General features: G+C 39.8%; 1 protein-coding gene and 1 long non-coding RNA gene across 2 annotated transcripts in view; one reads left to right on the top strand and one right to left on the bottom strand.

Annotated features, from left to right (window-relative positions):
• The window catches only part of LOC114649054 (integrin alpha-X-like), a 193,280-nt gene that overhangs the window by 139,242 nt on the left and 34,012 nt on the right, over nt 1-20,026 (top strand). The window contains exons 17-20 of the mRNA XM_028798469.2: nt 3,091-3,245; nt 8,470-8,598; nt 11,008-11,081; nt 13,928-14,069. Coding sequence (XP_028654302.1) covers nt 3,091-3,245; nt 8,470-8,598; nt 11,008-11,081; nt 13,928-14,069 — 500 coding nt within the window. The remainder of the gene's footprint in view (nt 1-3,090; nt 3,246-8,469; nt 8,599-11,007; nt 11,082-13,927; nt 14,070-20,026) is intronic.
• The window catches only part of LOC127527015 (uncharacterized), a 157,000-nt gene that overhangs the window by 111,887 nt on the left and 25,087 nt on the right, over nt 1-20,026 (bottom strand). The window lies entirely within an intron of this gene.

Here is a 20,026-nt window from a genome sequence, read left to right as displayed (position 1 = left end):
CTCTGTAGAATGTTGTGAAGACAGGAGGGGGGAGGATTACTTTACTCCTCTGTCTCAGAAAGTGAAGGCACTGCTGTGCTTTCTTGACAAGGGAGGTGATGTTTGTAGTCCATGTCAGGTCATCCATGATGTGCACATCTGACTGCACAGAATTGCCAAGGATTATAAGCAGAGTATGTGCCATGTGTTTCCTTCTGAAGTAAACAATGATCTCCTTTGTCTTGTTGACATTCAATGACAGGTTGTCATTGTCACATCACCAGGTTCACTTCCTCTCTTTAGGCAGAATCATCATCGTTGCTGAGGCCCACCACCGATGGATTGTCTGCAAATTTGATGATATGATTCGAGTCATGCCTGGCAAGACAGTCATGAGTCAACAGATTGAACAATTGACATCTCAGAACACAGCCTTGGGGGACACCTGTGTTCATGATGATGGTCTCAGAGATGTTTTTTCCAACACGTACTGTCTGGGGTATGTCTGTGAGGAAGTCCAATATTCAGTTGCATAATAGGGTGTTGATGCCTTGTGGGTCACATTTTCAACCCCACAGTGCTGGGGTTAACTGTATTAAAATCAGAGTTCAAGTCAATAAAGAGCAGCCGCACATAACTGTTCTTATTTTCCAGACAGGTGATGGTCAGATGGAATGTTGCCGATATGGCACCATTGGTGAAGTGGTCGGGGCAGTACAGAAACTGAAGAGGATCGAACATTGCAGAGAGTTTGGATGTAATAAGGCCCTTGACCAGTCTTTCAAAGTGCTTCATCACAATGGAGGGTGAGAGCAATAGGGTAATAGTCATTGAATGTTGATGCTGGTGACTTCTTTGGCACTGGTATCATAGTAGTGGCCTTGAAGCACAGAGGTACGCTGGCTTATCTCAGGGAGGTATTAATGACATGCATCAGTTGGTCAGGACATTCCCTGAGTGCACACCCTGGTTTTACGTCAGGACCCACAGCTTTCCATGGGTTGACCTGCGCAGTGTTCTCTGAACATCACCTGGGTCAAGACAGAGTACTTTCTTGTCCATGCTGGCAGGGGCTTCCATTTTTGTTGTTTGGGCCTTCCATTGTTGTTGTGTTTGTTCTTTTCTTCAAACCAGGTGAAGTAAGTGTTAGGTAAATTGAGGAAATCAGTATTGTCATCACAGAGTGGTGGAAGAGACTTGTAGTCTGTAATTGACCGTATGCCTTGCCACAAGCACCTGGCATCTTTTGAATCAGTGAAATGACCCTGGATTTTCTGTCCGTAAGCACGCCTTTCTGCTCTCACACCCTGATTCAGGTTGGCTCATGCAGATCTATGAGCATTTTTGTCTCCCAGACACTGCAGGCATGCAGGGGATTTGCCCGGGGATTTGTTCCTGCCTTGCGCCTTGTGTTGGCTGGGATTGGCTCCAGCAGACCCCCATGACCCCTGTTAGGTTATAGCGGATTGGATAATGACTGACTGACTGACCTGCAGGCAACATTTTGTGCTCTCAGAAGCGAATGCACCTCTCTGGTAAACCATGGTTTCTGGTTGCCACATGTGGTGATATTCTTGATGATGGTCACATCATCCACACACTTGGATATAAATCCTGCCATGGACTCAGCAGACTGATGTGTTGGTTGACAGCCTCTCTAAACACATTTCAGTCTATGCATTCTAAATAGTCCTTCAAGCGGATGTTTGGTATATGCAATTAATTATTTTATATTTGCAATTAATTTAGACCACTTGGAAAAGTTTGCATTGACTTTGACATTGAAGAGTCTTTTTCTGTTGATCAACATCAAAAAGGCCAAATTAATGTTGTATAACAATAAAATGTGAGAACTTCCAAGGAGTAAAGTATCTTATATAGGTATTGTGTGAATTTCCCATTGGGATTAATAAAGTATCTATCTATCTATCTATCTATCTATCTATCTATCTATCTATCTATCTATCTATCTATCTATCTATCTATCTATCTATCTATCTATCTATCTATCTATCTATCTATCTATCTATCTATCTATCTATCTATCTATCTATCTATCTATCTATCTATCTATCTATCTATCTATCTATAAGAAGACCATGCAGCTAAAGCAGTGTGAACTTTATTGTATGGAAAGCACCTGTTGAGATCATACTTTTTAAGCAACTATTTTTTGACGAATTCTATTTTTGTTTTATTTAGCTCCAATGATTAATTAAATCTGTTTGACTTTGATGAACATTCTTTGAATGTTTCATGTAACAACCCAACTGACGATCCTTATATAGATATATAAAAGTTTTGATTTATAAAGAGCAATTCAACTGAACCTTCTTCATAGGCACACCTTGTCCATTCTACCTTTGTGTAGCACCTTTACAGGTGTCCTGTTGCTTGTTCATATTCTTTCAGCAGTATTCTTCCTTCATGAAATTCTAACTGTGCATGTCTGCATTGTAACTGTACATCTCTGTTGAGGGATGCTGGTCTGCTTTTTCTTCTGCTTGCATCTGGACTCCATACAGTAGCTACTCTATCATAACGTCTGGGGATTTCTAGGGAATGATTCCTAATAGTGTATCTCTGGTACATACTGTGTATTTGTGAAAAAGGAAATTTGGCACCCCATCTTTTCACTATTTTATCTGTACTCTAAATAAAAAGGGGTTTTGTTCAGCCCACACTGTGTCCTCCCCTCCAATCTAGAGAACCTCCACTCTGATACCTGCTATTGTGAAAAAGATCATTTGGTCTCGCTCCAGGTTTTCTTTCCTGCTCAACTAGTCCATAGCTCCCAATCACCAATCCAATCCATGAGAGATCCATCTTTCCCTATGTCAGAGGGAATGTCTTTGATCATCTTTGTGCCTTTACTCTTTTTATGGTTTTCTTCTTTTAGCCATGTGGAATTAGCCATGCCAGTCATGTCACCTGTTAGGAGCAGAAGATTGTTTCAAGAGTATTTGCCTATTTAAAAATGTGTCAAGAATGCTAATGATTGGCTTAAGCATTGAATAATTTTGTTTGAAAACCCTTAAGGAGCATAATAGAGGTGTCACTTCTACTATCATCTTCACAACTTTCTGTCTCCACCCAATTTTTCTTCTGCAGGGTCCACAGTGGGAAATGCCAATGTGACGATCTCCCTTGAGTTGGATCCAGGTCAGTTATTGAGAAGTCTTGTCTTCCACAATGACCAGAGATCAGTGACGTGGAACATGTCTGTGAATGGCAAGCTGTGCCACCAGCAAAAAATATTTGTACCGGTCAGTGGATTTGATAACTCATTAAACAATTTAATATCCAAAAGCAGGGATGCATATAAAATGTCTTCATGTGAAAGTTTTAAGCATATTGTTAGTGAGAAGTCCGATTTTACTCACCCCTGGTCCCAAAGAGACCACTAGTATGTGACAAAATTTGTGACAATAGTGCGGCCTCAGTGATCTGGAGTGTTCAGCTGTAATCTAAATGTTTGGGGTTTGGCATTCTGTTGTGGTCAATTGGCATCAAGTCCAAGTTTGCCATTGTACACTTAGCTGTTGACATCAATTCGGTAACACTTTAGTTTATTAGTGCAGAAATGCATCTATTACTTATTTACTCTTATGTAACAAGACCTTAACAGAGGCTTCTTTTGGTTCTTCATAACACTTACTAAACATCAGTAAAATGTCTATTCATCTCTGCATTGTGACTAGCAAACACATTTTTGAGTAGGACCAGGTGATAAGATGTAGTCAAAAAAATAGCAAGTCAAAAAATAGTTACCACCAAAAAAATTTTAAAAATTGAGTAGTTAGTTTTAGAGAATAATTACACTAAACACTAAATATTACAGTGAGAAGACACAGATCAGATTTTGTATTTAATACAATATCATTTACCAAAAAAGCTTTATTGCCAAGAGAGTGAATGTTAAATAAGCAGCATTTAAAACTGCATGCTTCTTTCTGAACTGGTGATATATTTTTTGTTTTAATTTGAAGTAAATTTCTATTACAGATGCCCCTGGTGGAGGGTCTGGTTTTAACCATTGGTCTAATTATACACCTTTTTTTTGGTTATCAATTAATTTAAGGTTTGTATCAAGACTAAATTTACTTGATGCCCCATGACAAGGATTATGGGTAACAGCTTCAGGAAAATAACAGGTGGGATAAACAACTGCCTGTGATTTAAGATCACATGACTGTGGCCTGGATGGTGCTCTAATCAGTCAACCAGGCGGTTTTGCTGCCATATTTTAGGATAATACATAAGATCCCCTCCCATTAGGATGAACACCATCTCTTCTGAAAAATCCAGGCCTTTCCCAAAAATCATCCCAATTGTTCACAAACACTATGCTTTTATTTGCACACCAGATTTCTACCCAGCAGTGAAGGGAATGCAATCTGCTATAAATCACATCCCCTCTGTGTAATCTTGGTAAGGGTCCAATTACAACTAAATTCCGACATTTTCTTTTAGCTTTGGTGCATAGAGAGATGAAGTTCCTCTTTAATACCTTAGATTGCTGTAAATAAATATCATTAGTGCCCACATGCAGCAATAAGGTAGATACTTCATCGTCGGAGACACAGTCCAATGTGGTCTCTATGCCAGAAATCTTGGCCCCTGCGAGGCACTTAACATTAACTGCTGGTTTAACATAGTTTGGAATTTTAACATTCCACACCATGGAATCGCCAATTATGAGCACTTTCTTATTCTCAGTTTCCACAGGTGCGCTGCGGAGTGCTGAGAATCTGTTCTGGGTTCGAATTGGTGACCTGGGTGCCGGGGGACTACATTTTGGATTCTTAGACCCCCGTCTTACTGTTACCCACTCGCCCTGTGGCTGAATTGGTGCTGCTGACATTGGCAGCGCACTGACTACTCTGGGACCTGGAGAGACTGAAGCTGAATCAGAAGTAGCCGAATTATCTAAACAAACTGAGTCGATCCAATTTTCGGTTTGCCTAATCGCTATCAGAGTCCTAACACGGTCCTCCAATTTGCATATTTTCCCAAAACTAAACACTTTTGGCAGGTGAAGCTGTCTACACTGTCGGCCGGAAAACCTGAACTGTACATACTGCAGGACACACAACATACGAACGTGCCTTCAACGAGCAGAGAGCAGATAGAACTTATGTTTAGTGTTGATGTCATCTTCTTCGTTTTTTTTGTAGTTACTTAAGTGCTTTCCGCTTCAGCTGAATCACTAAGAGACCGTCGGCTTTAAGTTTCCACCACCAGCTGAGCAATCGACTTTAATTTCTCACTGCCGGTTATTTCTCTTGGTCAGCAGCTGGCTTTACTTTAGATGAACTTGCTCGGGTGTTTGTGAAGGGCTACGTGCCTGTGGGAGACGCCGCTGCTCTGTGCTTCTGCTTGGTGGTCCGCTCTGTGCAAAATCACCGTAATGTAAATCTGAACACCGTAATGTTATCTGAAGCACAGTGTGATTTTATAACTACTTTTCTATGTTGAAACACTCAGCATAGGTGTCAGGAAATTGTGTTTAACAAGGGAAAATGAATCTGTCCTTTGAAAATGAAATGAAGTAAATGTAAAAAGCATTTATACATCTTGTGTAGTTCAAGAAATAAAGGTATTTTGAAGTTTCGATCATGGTGTTATTGAGAGCATTCTGATAGTGGTATGGTGGGCCTATCCAGAAGGATCAATGTATCATCAAGATAGGGATTTGATAATCTGAATATGTTATAGGAGCAGAACTTTCATTGTTGGAGAACCTCAATATAGCTCACTGCAGGAGCAAGGCTTACACTATCCTTAAAGACCTGATGCACCCTACCCACAGTCTGTTCACCTGGTGAGACACCAAATACTACCTTTGATGTCTAAGCCAGAGATCACTAAAACAAGAAGGTTTATGAATAGTTTCCTTCCAAGGACTGTGTGTCTGATTGCCAAGGACATGCATACTGACATAACACATAGTAAGCTCACACTCATCCCAGCTCCAACAGTAACTTGACTACGTCTGTCTCCTTTTCAGAGAATATTTCACGATGTGTAAAATTGATTTGTATCATGTTCAGTTTATGAGCTATTTCCTTTAGGTGTATTTTTTTGTTTGTTTCACTACTATGTGTTTTGTGTATAGTTAGTACTTTGTGTCTATAATGTTTGTTTTGACCAAGAAAAACCATTTAAGATTTCTAATGCCCTGCTTTACAAATGACAGTAGAGGTACTTGAAACTTGAGTTGTGAGAAATGTCACGTTAGTAGGACCATTATGGTGAGAGCATGTAACTGTTCATTTGTAGTTTGCTGGTGGTTGGACATCCCTCTACTGATTCTGAAGATCTCTTTTTTTCCAAAAGATCTTGTTCAGTTTTCTGTCTTCCACTGATATCTTTTGGCAGTCTTTACAAACCTGAAGTAATATTGTGTAAATGTTTGGTTTCACTTCTTAAAAAATCGATTTAAATTTAATCAAAGTGTACCTGAATAGTAAACTTATTCTTATTAAGACAAATTTAAAATAAATAAATTTACTCCAATACCTTTAACAGTGAGTACTTCTTTGTTTCATAGGGCTGTGTTTCCATCAAACATTGTAACACTAAGAATATTGATTATTAATTTACTAAAGTAACACATTAAATCCTTTATACGTGCATACATGCTCACCTTTCCACTCAATAAATCAATAACTGGTTCTTAACCTCTTTGCTGTTAACCCAGAGCATCACTCAGGCTTGGTATTCTAGGTAAAAATGCTTAATCGCAAGTAGTACTCCAGTTAACCAATGTTGATGAGATATCGAGTGTTAGGCCCAAAGATCACTCGGGACAGTATTCTGTTGTCATCTTGTAGATGAAATAACATCATGGATGAAATAAAATCATGGATTTTTCTATACATTCTTCCATTCTTCCACAACCATTAGCAGAGTCAAGCGATAGTAATGACAATGTGAATTTATCATAAGATGTTGACACGGATAGTGAAACTGATGCATACAACACTATATGACCAAACCACTGAGATATTCCTGGTGAATTCGGACCCGTGAAGTTTCAGCATGGTACAAGTAGATTTGTGGCAAAAAAGGCAACTGTCAGTGGGAAATGTGGAAGTCGCTAAGGCTTGAGCCTATGGTAGCCTACAATAACACAATGGGCTTTGCGGTCTCGTGCCCTCTGAACCCCTGCGGATTGTGTTTTTTTTTTTTCTCCAGCCCTCTGGGGGGTTTTTGTTTGTTTGTTTTTTCTGTCCTCCTGGCCATCAAAACTTACTTTATTCTTTGTTACTTAGTGTTGCCTAATCTTATTTTTAAATTTTTCTTTTTTCATCTTGTAAAGCACTTTGAGCTACATCATTTGTATGAAAATGTGCTATATAAATATATGCTGCTGTTGTTGATTTTGCAGATCATACACTGACATTCTACGCTTTCATGTGCAAGGAACAGAAAAATTATTTTAAAAAAAGCGTGCAAATTGCGTCCCGATTGTGACGCTGGGCTGTGTGTTCCTGTTTCAAAACATGTCATATGAAGAACATGTACTAAATCTGTATCAGTACAGTGGTGGACAGATCTTTCCTACTGTATTTATTTTGATGTTTTGGTATTTACATATTTCTCTTACATATAATAACATTTTTTCTTGTTGAAATAAATTCAACATTTTTTGGCTGATTTTCCAGGGATAAATATAGCACTAAGCAGGCTATCTCTTGCACCAACCATAGTGACACACAGAAGCTGATAGACAGTAGAGACTAAACTCACATCATCATAGTTTTCTGAACATAATATATGCAATAATTCTTAATTAATGCATTTGTAAAATTATATTTTATAGATAAATTAATATAAATACTTTCTAATAATAATAATTACAAATTTGTACATGGATAATATTTGTATGATATGTAAAGGTTTTGAAGGATCTGTGTTTTAAGGTTGCTTTTAATTAAAGACCCACCTTGGTCAAGAGCCCTTTCTTCAATTCAAAAGCTCCTTCCTGAGTAAATGTTGTTCCCCTGCGAGTACAGCTCTTATTTTTCCAAAAGTATTTATTTTACAATATTTGCAATATATGCAAAAAATGCATGCGTTTTGATGATTTTGGGCATATGACTGGATGACTTGGTATGTGGATTATGTAACACAAGTAACAGGTGATTTTTTTCATGAACATTTTTATATCACCTGGTGTGGTCCAGCATTAGTCTCCATAAACATCCATTCTATCAGAAAGCTTGTTATCTCCCACCTCCATGAGAACATGAGATTAAAATATTTATCTTGATCAATACTACAAAGTACATGGGGTAATTTACATAATGTAAAAAATATATAAATGACAATTATATATATACATTTTTTGTGGAGTATTCCTTTATTCCTTTTGATAGTGGCAAACCTTAAAATCTTTAGAGCCAAATACTAAAAAAGATGGAAGGTCACCAATATCTGTTGTTTGACATACATTTAATTTTCTTGTCTTGTTACTCTCCTCAGAACTGCATAATGAATTACTCTCTCATCTTGGTGAGTGGAAACTTCTCTATAGTTGGACTGGAACTACCAGAGATGAGACATTTAACTCCAGTCCTAACTCCCAGTTGTAAAACTAATTTTACAGAGAAGGTGAGTGACTATGATTAGCATAGGAAAGGTTTCTTGAAATTGAGTAGTGTTGTATTTTATATAGCAGATTTCATGGTAAATATTATTGTTTAGTGCAAATAATGATAGATAGATAGATAGATAGATAGATAGATAGATAGATAGATAGATAGATAGATAGATAGATAGATAGATAGATAGATAGATAGATAGATAGATAGATAGATAGATAGATAGATAGATAGATAGATAGATAGATAGATAGATAGATAGATGTGCAAAAAGTGAAGTTTTGAATAGAGCGGCGTCCATTTTAGGACATCACCATTTTTCATTTCTCCAATTGTCAAACATCTATGTTACTGTGCACCAAGTATCAGTAGTTAATTATCACTTGTCATTCATCACCATTCAGTAGTCGCTTATTACGCCAACGCTCATCACTACTCAGTTTTCACTCATCAGACATCAGTTGTCGCTTTTCATTTTCCTTCTTTTTTAACAGAGCCAATCACTGGGGTGAGCATCAGCATCAAAAGGAGGCGTGTGGAATGTAGATTAATAATCTACAATGGAGCTCATTGGTTTATTGAAATATCAATCAAATACTTCCTGTTTGTCACTGCCACTATACCAGAATGACATGGATAATAGGAAGCGCAATTATTGTACATACAATTTGAATTTATTTCTGAGTTTATGAAATCAGAGATAGTTGTGAGGAAAAAATCGGCTTTCTATTTCCTAAGTACAACATGATATCCCATATGTATTGAACTATGCTTATGGGTAACAAATGCAGGTGTTTCAGATTTACAAAGCCATAGTGAATGAGGTAGAACTCTTTCAGCCACATAGGGAAACATGTTCATGAGGACACCTAGTAGAAATTAAAGGAAAGTTCATCAAGATGGGAATGCGGATGTACTTTTTCACAAACATAGTATTATCATAAATAGTTTCTCATAATAAAAAGCAGTAAAAATAAGAAATCAACCGCTTCTTTATGTATAGTTGTGGCCAAAAGTTTGTCCACATGCCTGTTGACCACAAGATCTCAATGGGATTAAGGTCTGGGGAGTTTCCTTGCTATGGACCCAAAATTTCAATGTTTTTTTCTGAGCCACTTAGTTATCACTTTTGCATTGGCATGGTGCTCCATCATGCTGGAAAAGGCATTGTTTGTCACCAAACTGTTCTTGGATGGTTTGGAGAAGTTGCTCTCAGAGGATGTTTTGGTACCATTCTTTATTCACGACTGTGTTCTTAGGCAAAATTGTGAGTGAGTCAACTCCCTTGACTGAGAAGTAACCCCACACATGAATGGTCTTAGGATGCTTTACTGTTGGCATGACACAGGACTGATGGTAAGGCTCGCCTTATCTTTTCTGGACAATCTTTTTTCCGGATGCCCCAAACGATAGGAAAGAATATCAGTCTGTCCCTGATATTTTTCTTGGCTTCTTTGCTGCCCTTCTTGACACCAGGCCATCCTCCAAAAGTCTTCGCCTCACTGTTTGTGCAGATATACTCACTCCTGCCTGCTGCCATTCCTGAGCAAGCTCTGCACTGGTGGTGCCCCGATCCCGCAGCTGAATCAACTTTAGGAGATGGTTCTGGCACTTGCTGGACTTTCGTGGGCACCCAGAAGCCTTCTTCACAACAATTGAACTCTCTCCTTGAAGTTCTTGATGATCTGATAAATGGTTGATTTAGGTGCAATCTTACTAGCAGCAATATCCTAGCATGTGAAGCCCTTTTTGTGGAAAGCAATGATGGTTCTTTTGTGGCAGGGCTGAAATACAGTGGAAGTGGGTTTTTTGGCATTAAGTTCATTTTCACGGCAAAGAGGGACTTTGGAATTAATTGCAATTCATCTGATCACTCTTCATAACATTCTGGAATATATGCAAATTGCCATTATAAAAACTGAGACAGCAAACTTTGTGAAAATTAATATTTTTGTCATTCTCAAAACTTTTGGCCACGACTGTAGTTTAAACAGAAATCTTCAATACATTATTAACTATCCAGCTGAGATGTGAGGCACCAATCAAATAATTCAAGACTGAGGGGCAGAATAGCATCTTTGTTTTTGAAAATGTTCTTACATTTCTGCAATTCAAAATGAGAAACTTTTAGTGGTATAGATCACTAATTTCTCAGTCCTTTCTATGAAAGACAAACAGTCATCAAAACATAAGCATTATTCTCACTTCTTAGGGAACTTTCCCAAATGTCCATTTAGAAGAACACAATTTAGTAAACATGGCGTGACTTTAACATCTACCATCTATAAATAAGAATGGTATATATATAGTTTCAAAGCACAAAAAAGTCAAGTATTACTTACAAGTAATATCATCTGTTTTTATCTGATCAGTTTGGGCAATAAGTATGATACAGGAGTAATGATCTCTGCCGTTTCAGATTGAACTGGAAAAAGTCTGTGGGGAAGATGAGATCTGCGTGGCTGACTTATCAGTGTTTTCTAACTTTTCAGGGTAAGTGAAAGCAGTAGATGAATTGGCAGATTTAAAATTGTTTTGAGCCATTGACACCAGTCTTGGTAAGTGTCATAACAAATGTATATTTCAAAAGGATTCAATTTTGAGAGAGAAAGTGACTGCCTGAAAAGGCAGAGGTGAAACTGTTTCTTCTAAGCGTTGAGTGATTATCTAGTAAAACAGCACAACTGTCTTATGAGGGTACAGGACTTATGTGGCCCTTTATCTCATTTCCTCCTCGGGATCATGACTCTCCTTGATTGTACAAGTACCACAGGCTTTAGTTTCAGTGTATTTTAATTCCTATCCTGAAGAATTATGTTTAATTTATTTTTTGTTACTTTGTTCTTTTCAGTATATTGTCAAGTATTATCTTTTCTCCAGATACAAATCCTATTTCCAGAAAAATTGGAATATTTTCCAAAATGCAATGAAAATAAAAATCTGTGATATGTTAATTCTCGTGAACCTTTATTTAATTGACAAAAGTACAAAGAAAAGATTTTCAATGGTTTTACTGAGCAATTTAATTGTATTTTTGTATCTAAATATACACAAATTAGAATCTGACAGTTGCAACACACTCAACAAAAGGTGGGACAGAGGAAGGTTTAACATTGTGTTACATCTTTCACCTTTCCTTTTACTAACACTTTTTAATCGTTTTGGAACTAAAGATGCTAATTGTTGTAGTTCTGCAATTAGAAATTTTGTCCATTCTTGCTTGATATAAGACTTCAGCTGTTCGACAGTACATGGTCAGTGTTGTTTGACTCTCCTCTTCATGATGCGCCATGCATTTTTAATAAGAAATAGATCTGGACTAGCTGCAGGCAAGTCAAGTACGTGCATTCTGTGTCTGCAAAATCACACTGTTATAACCCATGTAGAATGTGGTCTGGCAATGTCCTGCACGGACGTCCTGGGAAGAGATGTCATCTTGATGGCAACTTATGTCTCTCTAAAATTCTAATATACATCTCAAAATCATTGGTACCTTCACCATGAACTCACCCATGCTGTGGACACTAACACACCCACATGCTATCACAGATAACGGCTTTTGCACTTTTTGCTTATAACTATCTGGATGGTCATTTCATCTTTGGCACGGAGAATTCAATGCCTGTTTTTTCTGAAAACAAGCTGAAATGTGGACTCATCTGACCACAGCAAATGGTTCCACAGTCTTTTGGTCCATGTGAGATGAGCTTGGGTTTCAAGTTGTATTATTGGATGCAGTTACAGACTGTGTTAAGTAACAATGGTTTTCCAAAGTACTCCCGAGCCCAGGTGGCTATATTTGTCACAGTAGCATGAAGGTTTCTTAGGCAGTGCATCTTCAGGACTCGAAGATCACACGCATTCAACAGTGTCTCCGATCTTGCCCTTTATGCACTGAGATGTCTGTGAAATTCTCTGAATCTTTTCACAATATTATGTACTGTAGATGTTGAAAGACTTAAGTTTCCTGAAATTTTTCTTTGAGAAATGTTCCTTTTGAACTGACTAACAATTCTGTCACGAATTTTGGTACAAAGGGGTGATCCATAACCCATCCTTGCTTACAAAGACTGAGCCTTTGATGAATGCTACTTTTATAACCAATCATGATACCTCACTTGTTACCAATTAGCCTGCTTAATGTGGAGTCTTTCAAACCGGTGTTACTTGAATATTCGGTGCACTTTTCAGTCTTATTTTAAGAGGTGTGAACATGGCTTTAAAGAGCACCAATTCTTCATTTCCGCCCAAAGAAAACCCCTTAGTGAGTTTCACGTTTCACAATTGCGAAATCGCCTATGAAACAAACTTTAGAGTCAGTTGTATGTGAATCAAAACTTGCCTGTTTCGCTCATCACTAGTTGTCAACGAATACAATAATTTGGGCACTGATGTTCTTGTTCCACTGTGTTTGATACAGGTGACATCAGACATTGCTCTGTGTGAGACATGTCATTCGTAACCTCTCACAGAAAAATGAAAAAATATGGCAACACTCTTGAAAAGACTTCATATAATAGAAGTGTGTGCCATTTTCAAAATGATAACAGAAATAAATGATGAAGACATCTCTCTATTATATAAAAAAATCCTTGGACAAGACAACACTTTTTAGCTTGGGAAGAGACGTGACTTTTTCAGAGAGATACTTTCAAGTCCCACGAGCCAAAACATGTGCCAAGAGATTTAACCAGGCCAGAAATAAAACATAAAGAGTAGATGACAAAGTAGAATGTCGTAAAGAGGTTCAAAAACACTGGCACAATATACATGCAGAGCAGGTTAGAGATAATGAAAGTACTAAAATTTGAAAGTCTCAAAAAAAATTATAGTAAAGATCACATTAGCGCCAACAAACAGATATTATTACTCTGTGAAATAATGGAACAGCGAAAATAGATCAAATATATTGTTCTGATTTAAACTTTAAGTTGGAGACTTGTAGATTGTCTATTTCATGTTGCCATCAGGGAAAAGTAGTGTTTCTTCCCAATGAAGAGGCATATCCACTAGAATTAAAAGATTTATTGTTTGGTGAGAGTGAAATCCACATATGCAAGCGGCAGAGATGCGAAGTGGCTGGCATGTAGCACAGGTGAAGTGAGCAGGGGGCGAAGCACCTTAGTCTAAAATAATTTAGTGATACATAAATAAACAAAACTTTTCCTGTAAATTATGCATACTTTATTTTTTTCTGTTAGCTAAAAATCAATTCTGATGTACTTTAGATCTGATAAGATGACAATACCACTCAAAATGCATCAGTAAAAAATTCTTTCTTTTTTAAAACTCATTGCCTTTCGTTTAATTTTATCCTCTGTTTCCTTCTCTCATCTTAGATCCCAATTTCTTTTGGCACATCCGCATTTTATTTTGAACTTGACAATATGTCTATTGAACTCTGGAGAGGATTCATACCGCAGTGAGGTGACTATCTTCTACCCAGCTGGACTGACTTTCCGAAAATCATCTGTGCTACAGGTATTGTGTGATATCAGAAAAAAAAGAAAGAAAATTAATTTAATCAACAATGGTAATATGCAAAAATTATATCCTGTTTAAAGATAGCTGCCATCTAGCAGCCATTATTGGTTGATAGAGCTCCTTGCTACACGAAGAGTGCTCTGAAAATAGGTCAAAATCAATAGATACAACAATCAAACCCCAAGATGGCTACTCCATTAACCCCATTTGTTAGGGTTACATATTTCCCAGGTCAAAAAGAGGACACAGAAATACAATAAAAGACTGCAAGGGGGGCTCCCCGAGTCCCCCTTGGAGTTTTTCTAAGTATAAGTTTTGGGTAGGTTTTCTGGGCAAGGATATTTACTTATTTGCTCATCTAACATGTGCAGCGCACCATTTTAGAACCACTGACCTATGGCATCGCCGTTGTGGGTTCATCTGATGTTTGTTAATAATTATATGGTAGGTGGAACTTTAAAAAAGGGCATGAATTGAAAAATAATAAATTGGTTGGGAACGATGGGCCACAGTGTGAAAAACACTTACAAACTCACTATAAAAACCAACCTGATGCCCAAAAAAAGAGGGCATTTCTCTATTATATAAAAAAATCCTGGGACAAGACGACACTTTTTAGCCTGGGAAGAGACGTGACTTTTTCAAAGAGATACTTTCAAGTCCCGCGAGACAAGACATTGTGCCAAGAGATTTAACCATGCCCGGGGCCAGAAATAAAACATAAAGAGTAGATGACAAAGTAGTAAGAAGTCAAGTAAAATGACACCTTTTATTGGCTAACTAAAAAGATTACAATATGCAAGCTTTCGAGGCAACTCAGGCCCTTTCTTCAGGCAAGATGTAATTAATGATGTTGCCCCGAAAGCTTGCATATTGTAATCTTTTTAGTTAGCCAATAAAAGGTGTCATTTTGCTTGACTTCTCACTTCTCTTTAAATTTGTAAATTCGATGGCTTGAAGAATTCATAGCACTTGCTGCACCCCCATGTGGATCAATCATTTAATGATAGAGGTTGCCTGTACCAGGAAACCACCTGATCTGGCAGCTATGCTACACCCAAAGACTGTCATGATTTGCTAAATGGCTACTTCATATTGATCTACTCCCTGTGCCAGGGTTGGTCCTAGCACCCCATCTTGTTATTGAGAACTTTTAGTTAGTTTTTTATTACCTTGTCCTTATGTGCTTGATGTTCATTTGGATTTCCCTAGTATTATCTGATGATGCAGTGCTCTTTATTTGCTTCATTTAGTTTCAACCAATCTTTAAGAAAAAGACAGAACATCCAGATACTTGATATTTCTTACACTGCTGTCTCAAAACTTTCACGTAGACCCTAACGTCATCTCTCATGCTGCTCTTCACACTCAGGAGCTAAGATGTATTTCTTAGCTCATCACCAATTTATTTTGTTCCCATCTTGTCTGTTTTATTTTTTTCTAACTAACAGAAGTCACTGGCTTAGGTATAAAAAAGACAAACTAACCAACGGTCAGAATGAACATGTTATTCACAATCATAGTGCATTTTAATATGCTTTAAGAAAAATCGTTATTTTTGGTTTGTGGTTGGCTGATAAAAAAAGAGGGTCAAGCTAACGGTTGAAGGTGTGAAAGCAGAACCTGGGATTTCCACATACCCCTTACTGCACTCAGTTTGGTTTAACAGCTTTTCTTCAAAAGAGACCCTTCTCCAGCAATAGAACATCTCTCAATACTGTATACCACAAACACTTCAGGTCAGACATTTTAGTATTCATATCTTCATTTTCTAAATCCAAATTCATTCATTGGTGGAATTAGCATATACAGTCATTTTAATCAAAAATGTACTCTTAGGAGCACAGTGACTAGCACTACTGCTTTACAGTCCAAGAGTCCTGTTTCAGTCCTGCAACTGGTTGCACACTATGCAGACTTTGCATGTTATCCCCTTTACCTATGCATTTTGTACCAGGTGTTCTGCTTTTCTTCTTTCTTCCAAAGATATATAAGTTAGTGTAACTGTTGATTGTAAACTGGCCCAGACTGTATGTTTCATGTACTATTCCCTGTCTAGAGTTTTCTTCTTGACATATGCCTAATTGTTTCTGAATAGACTCTGCATCCAAAGCATGATAGATTTGAATGATGTGATTACAAAAACAGATGTATAAATGGAATAGTAAGAAAATGTTTTAGATAAAAGCAACATGATGGCACTGTGGGTAACATTGCTGTGTCACAGTTCCCATGAATTGCATTTTCAGCATCAGTGTCTTCCTGCATTTCTGTGTAAATTTTCCCAAATCTCACCACATACACAAGTGAACTCTATATCAGGGGTAGCTTTTTTCAACTTAGAATGATCCCTGAAGCTGATGGTGAAGCCAATGTTATCAATTACTGAATTACAGGAAGTGATCCATGCATTTGTCCTATTTAGGTTTTTGTTATTCTTTGTATATGGATATCACTCAATCAGCTCTGTTACATCTGCAACTGGTACATAATGCTGTGATGAGATTATTGATTAGCACTAAGAACAGAAGTCGCATCACTCCAGTTTCAGGTTCCTTTCAGTGGCTCCGAGTTTGTTTTAGGATTAATTTTAAACCTTTACTTTCTGTTTTTAAAGCTTTTAATAGCTGGGCTGCAGCTAAATTTTGACTTCCTCTGCATCCTCTCAAACACCAGGGGCCTCATGCTTAACAGCATGCATAGAATTCACACTAAAACATGGCATACGGACAAAAGCGGAAATGTGTGTACACACAAAAAAATCCAGATGCATAAATCTGTGCGTACACCAACTTCCACGTTCTTCCGCTTTATAAATCCCGGTCAGCATGAAAAGTAACGCACGTGCACGCGCCTGCTGCCACTCCCCAATTCCTCCCAGAATTACGCCTTTTTGAATATGAACTTTTAAGCTCAGTGTTCTGTGAAAAGACAATGGCAAAAGCACAGGGGAAAATAAAAGAATTTCAGCGAATACCAAGTGGAGGCAAGGAAAAACATACTATTTGTTGGTTTAAACAGTGGTATAAACAACCAAAGGAAGTTGATCGAGTGACATAGAGTGTTGAAGAAACTCGAAAGCTCACATTCACAAAGTCACACTGCCCGAAATAAAAAAGAGGTTGTCAGATATCAAAGTTGCCATGAAAAGGCGAGTTGTAGCCCACTGTCTGAGTGTCATATGAAAGCTTATTAGGGTACAGAGAAAAGAAAAAAAATAGGGACACCTTCCATTCTCTTCCTCTTATCTGAGATCGGGTTGCCGAACCGAACAGCCCTTATCAGGAGGTCCGGTACCCCATACTCCCAAAGCACCCCCCACAGGATTCCCCGAGGGACACGGTCGAACGCCTTTTCCAAGTCCACAAAACACATGTAGACTGGTTGGGCAAACTCCCATGCACCCTCCAGGACCCTGCCAAGGGTGTAGAGCTCGTCCACTGTTGTACAACTAGGATGAAAACTACACTGTTCCTCCTAAATCTGAGGTTCAACTATCTGATGGACCCTCCTCTCTAGGACCCCCCGAATAGACTTTTCCAGGGAGGCTGAGGAGTGTGATCCCTCTGTAGTTGGAACATACCCTCCAGTCCCCCTTCATAAAGAGGGGGCCACCACCCTGGTCTGCCAATCCAGAGGCACTGTCCCCAATGTCCATGCAATGTTGCAGAGGTGTGTCAACCAAGACAGTCCTACAACATCCAGAGCTTTGAGTAACTCTGGGCGTATCTTATCCACCCCCAGGACCCTGCCACTAAAGAGTTTTTGATCACCTTGGTGACCTGAGTCCCAGAGATGGGAGAGCCCACCTCCGAGTCCCCAGGCTCTGCTTCCTCATTGAAAGACATGTTAGTGGGATTGAGGAGGTCTTTGAAGTACTCCCTCCACCGACCCACAACGTCTAGAGTTGAGGTCAGCAGTGCACCATCCCCACCATACACAGTGTTGACACTGCACCGCTTCCCCTTGCTGAGACGGCGGATGGTGGACCAGAATCTCCTCAAAGTCGTCCAAACTCCTCCCATGCCTGAGTTTTTGCCTCAGCAATCACCAAAGCCGCATTCCGCTTGGCCTGCTGGTACCTATTAGCTGCCTCTGGAGTCCCACAGGACAGAAAGGTCCTGTAGGACTCCTTCTTCAGCTTGATGGCATCCCTCACCAGCGGTGTCTACCAGCAGGTTCGGGGATTACTGCCACAACAGGCACTGACCACCTTACGGCAACAGCTCCAGTCAGCCGCCTCAACAGTAGAGGAACGGAACATGACTCATTCGGACTTAGTGTCCCCCACCTCCCTCTGGACGTAGTCAAACTTCTGCCGGAGGTGGGAGTTGAAGCTACTTCTGACAGGGGACTCTGCCAGACATTCCCAGCAGACCCTCACAACATGTTTAGGCCTACCAGGCCTGACTGGCATCCTCCCCCACCATCGAAGCCAACTCAAAACTAGGTGGTGATCAGTTGACAGCTCCACCCCTCTCTTCGCCCGAGTGTCCAAGACATGTGGCTGCAAGTCCGATGACATGACCACGAAGTCGATCATCGAACTGAGGCCTAGGGTGTCCTGGTGCCAAAGAAACACATATGGACACCCCTATGCCTGAACATGGTGTTCGTTATGGACAATCTGTGACAGGCACAGAAGTCCAATAACAAAACACCACTTGGGTTCAGATTGGTGGGGGGGGGGCATTCCTCCCAATCATGCCCTTCCAGGTCTCACTGTCATTGCCCACGTGAGCATTGAAGTCTCCCAGCAGAACGAGGGAGTGCCCAGCAGGTGTGCCCTTTACACCCCCTCCATGGACTCCAAAAAGGGTGGGTACTCCAGACTGCTGTTCGATGCATATGAACTCCAATGAACGGGCTCCAAGTCGGGGGGCAATAAGTATGCCCACACCCACTCTGCGCCTCTCACTGGGGGCAACTCCAGAGTGCTAGGAAGTCCAGCCCCTCTCAAGGAGATTGGTTCCAGAATGCACGCTGTGCATTGAGGTGAGCCCGACTATATCTAACTGGAACATCTCAACCTCGTGCACTAGCTCAGGCTCATTCCCCTTCAGAGAGGTGCCATTCCACGTCCCAAGAGCCAGTTTCTGTAGCTGAGGATCAGACCACCAAGGTCCCTGCCTTCAGCCACCACCCGACTCACACTACACCCAACCTCCTTGGCCCCTCCTACAGGTGGTGAGCCCATGGAAAGGGGGACCCACGTTGCCTCATGGAAGAGGGCCTGGCCACCAGGCGCTCGCTATCGAGTCCCACCTCCAGGCTTGGCTCCAGAGTGGGGCCCCGGTGAATCGCATACGGGCAAGGGAAAACGCCATCCAAAGCTTTTCTTTGTCATAGGAGGTTTTCTGAACCTCTCTTTGTTTAGTCCCTCACCTAGGACCAGTTTGCCTTGGGTGGCCCTACCAGTAGGCATAACGCCCCCGACAACAGAGCTCCTAGGATCATTGGGACACACAAACCCCTCCACCACGATAAGGTGTCAGCTCGAGGAGGAAGAGGGACACAGGGGAAAAAAAGCTCAAAATGTCAACTTTAATCTCGAAATTTCCACTTTAATCACGAAGTTTATTTTGTCATTAAAGTAGGACATCATAAACTTCATCTTAAAATTGTTTATTTACTGGTTTCTCAAATACCGTCGTAACTAAAGTAGCACGATGAATGCTTTGTATTGTATGTGTTCTTCTATGTGCCCTATGTGTGTGGATCACTCTGTGCTTCTTAAATGGGCTTTCTCTTCCTCCAACAGAACACAGAATCCATTACATTCATGATATTACCATGCAGGTTAGGTGGATTGGTGATTCTAAATTGGCCCTAGTGTGTGCTTGGTGTGTGGGTGTGTTTGTGTGTGTCCTGCGGTGGGTTGGCACCCTGCCCGGGATTGGTTCCCTGCCTTGTGCCCTGTGTTGGCTGGGATTGGCTCCAGCAGACCCCCGTGA

This window comes from Erpetoichthys calabaricus, chromosome 3, assembly GCF_900747795.2.
Source record: "Erpetoichthys calabaricus chromosome 3, fErpCal1.3, whole genome shotgun sequence".
Lineage (NCBI taxonomy): Eukaryota > Metazoa > Chordata > Cladistia > Polypteriformes > Polypteridae > Erpetoichthys > Erpetoichthys calabaricus.
Note: the sequence above shows the minus strand (reverse complement) of the source record. Positions and strands in the feature narration are given on the sequence as shown.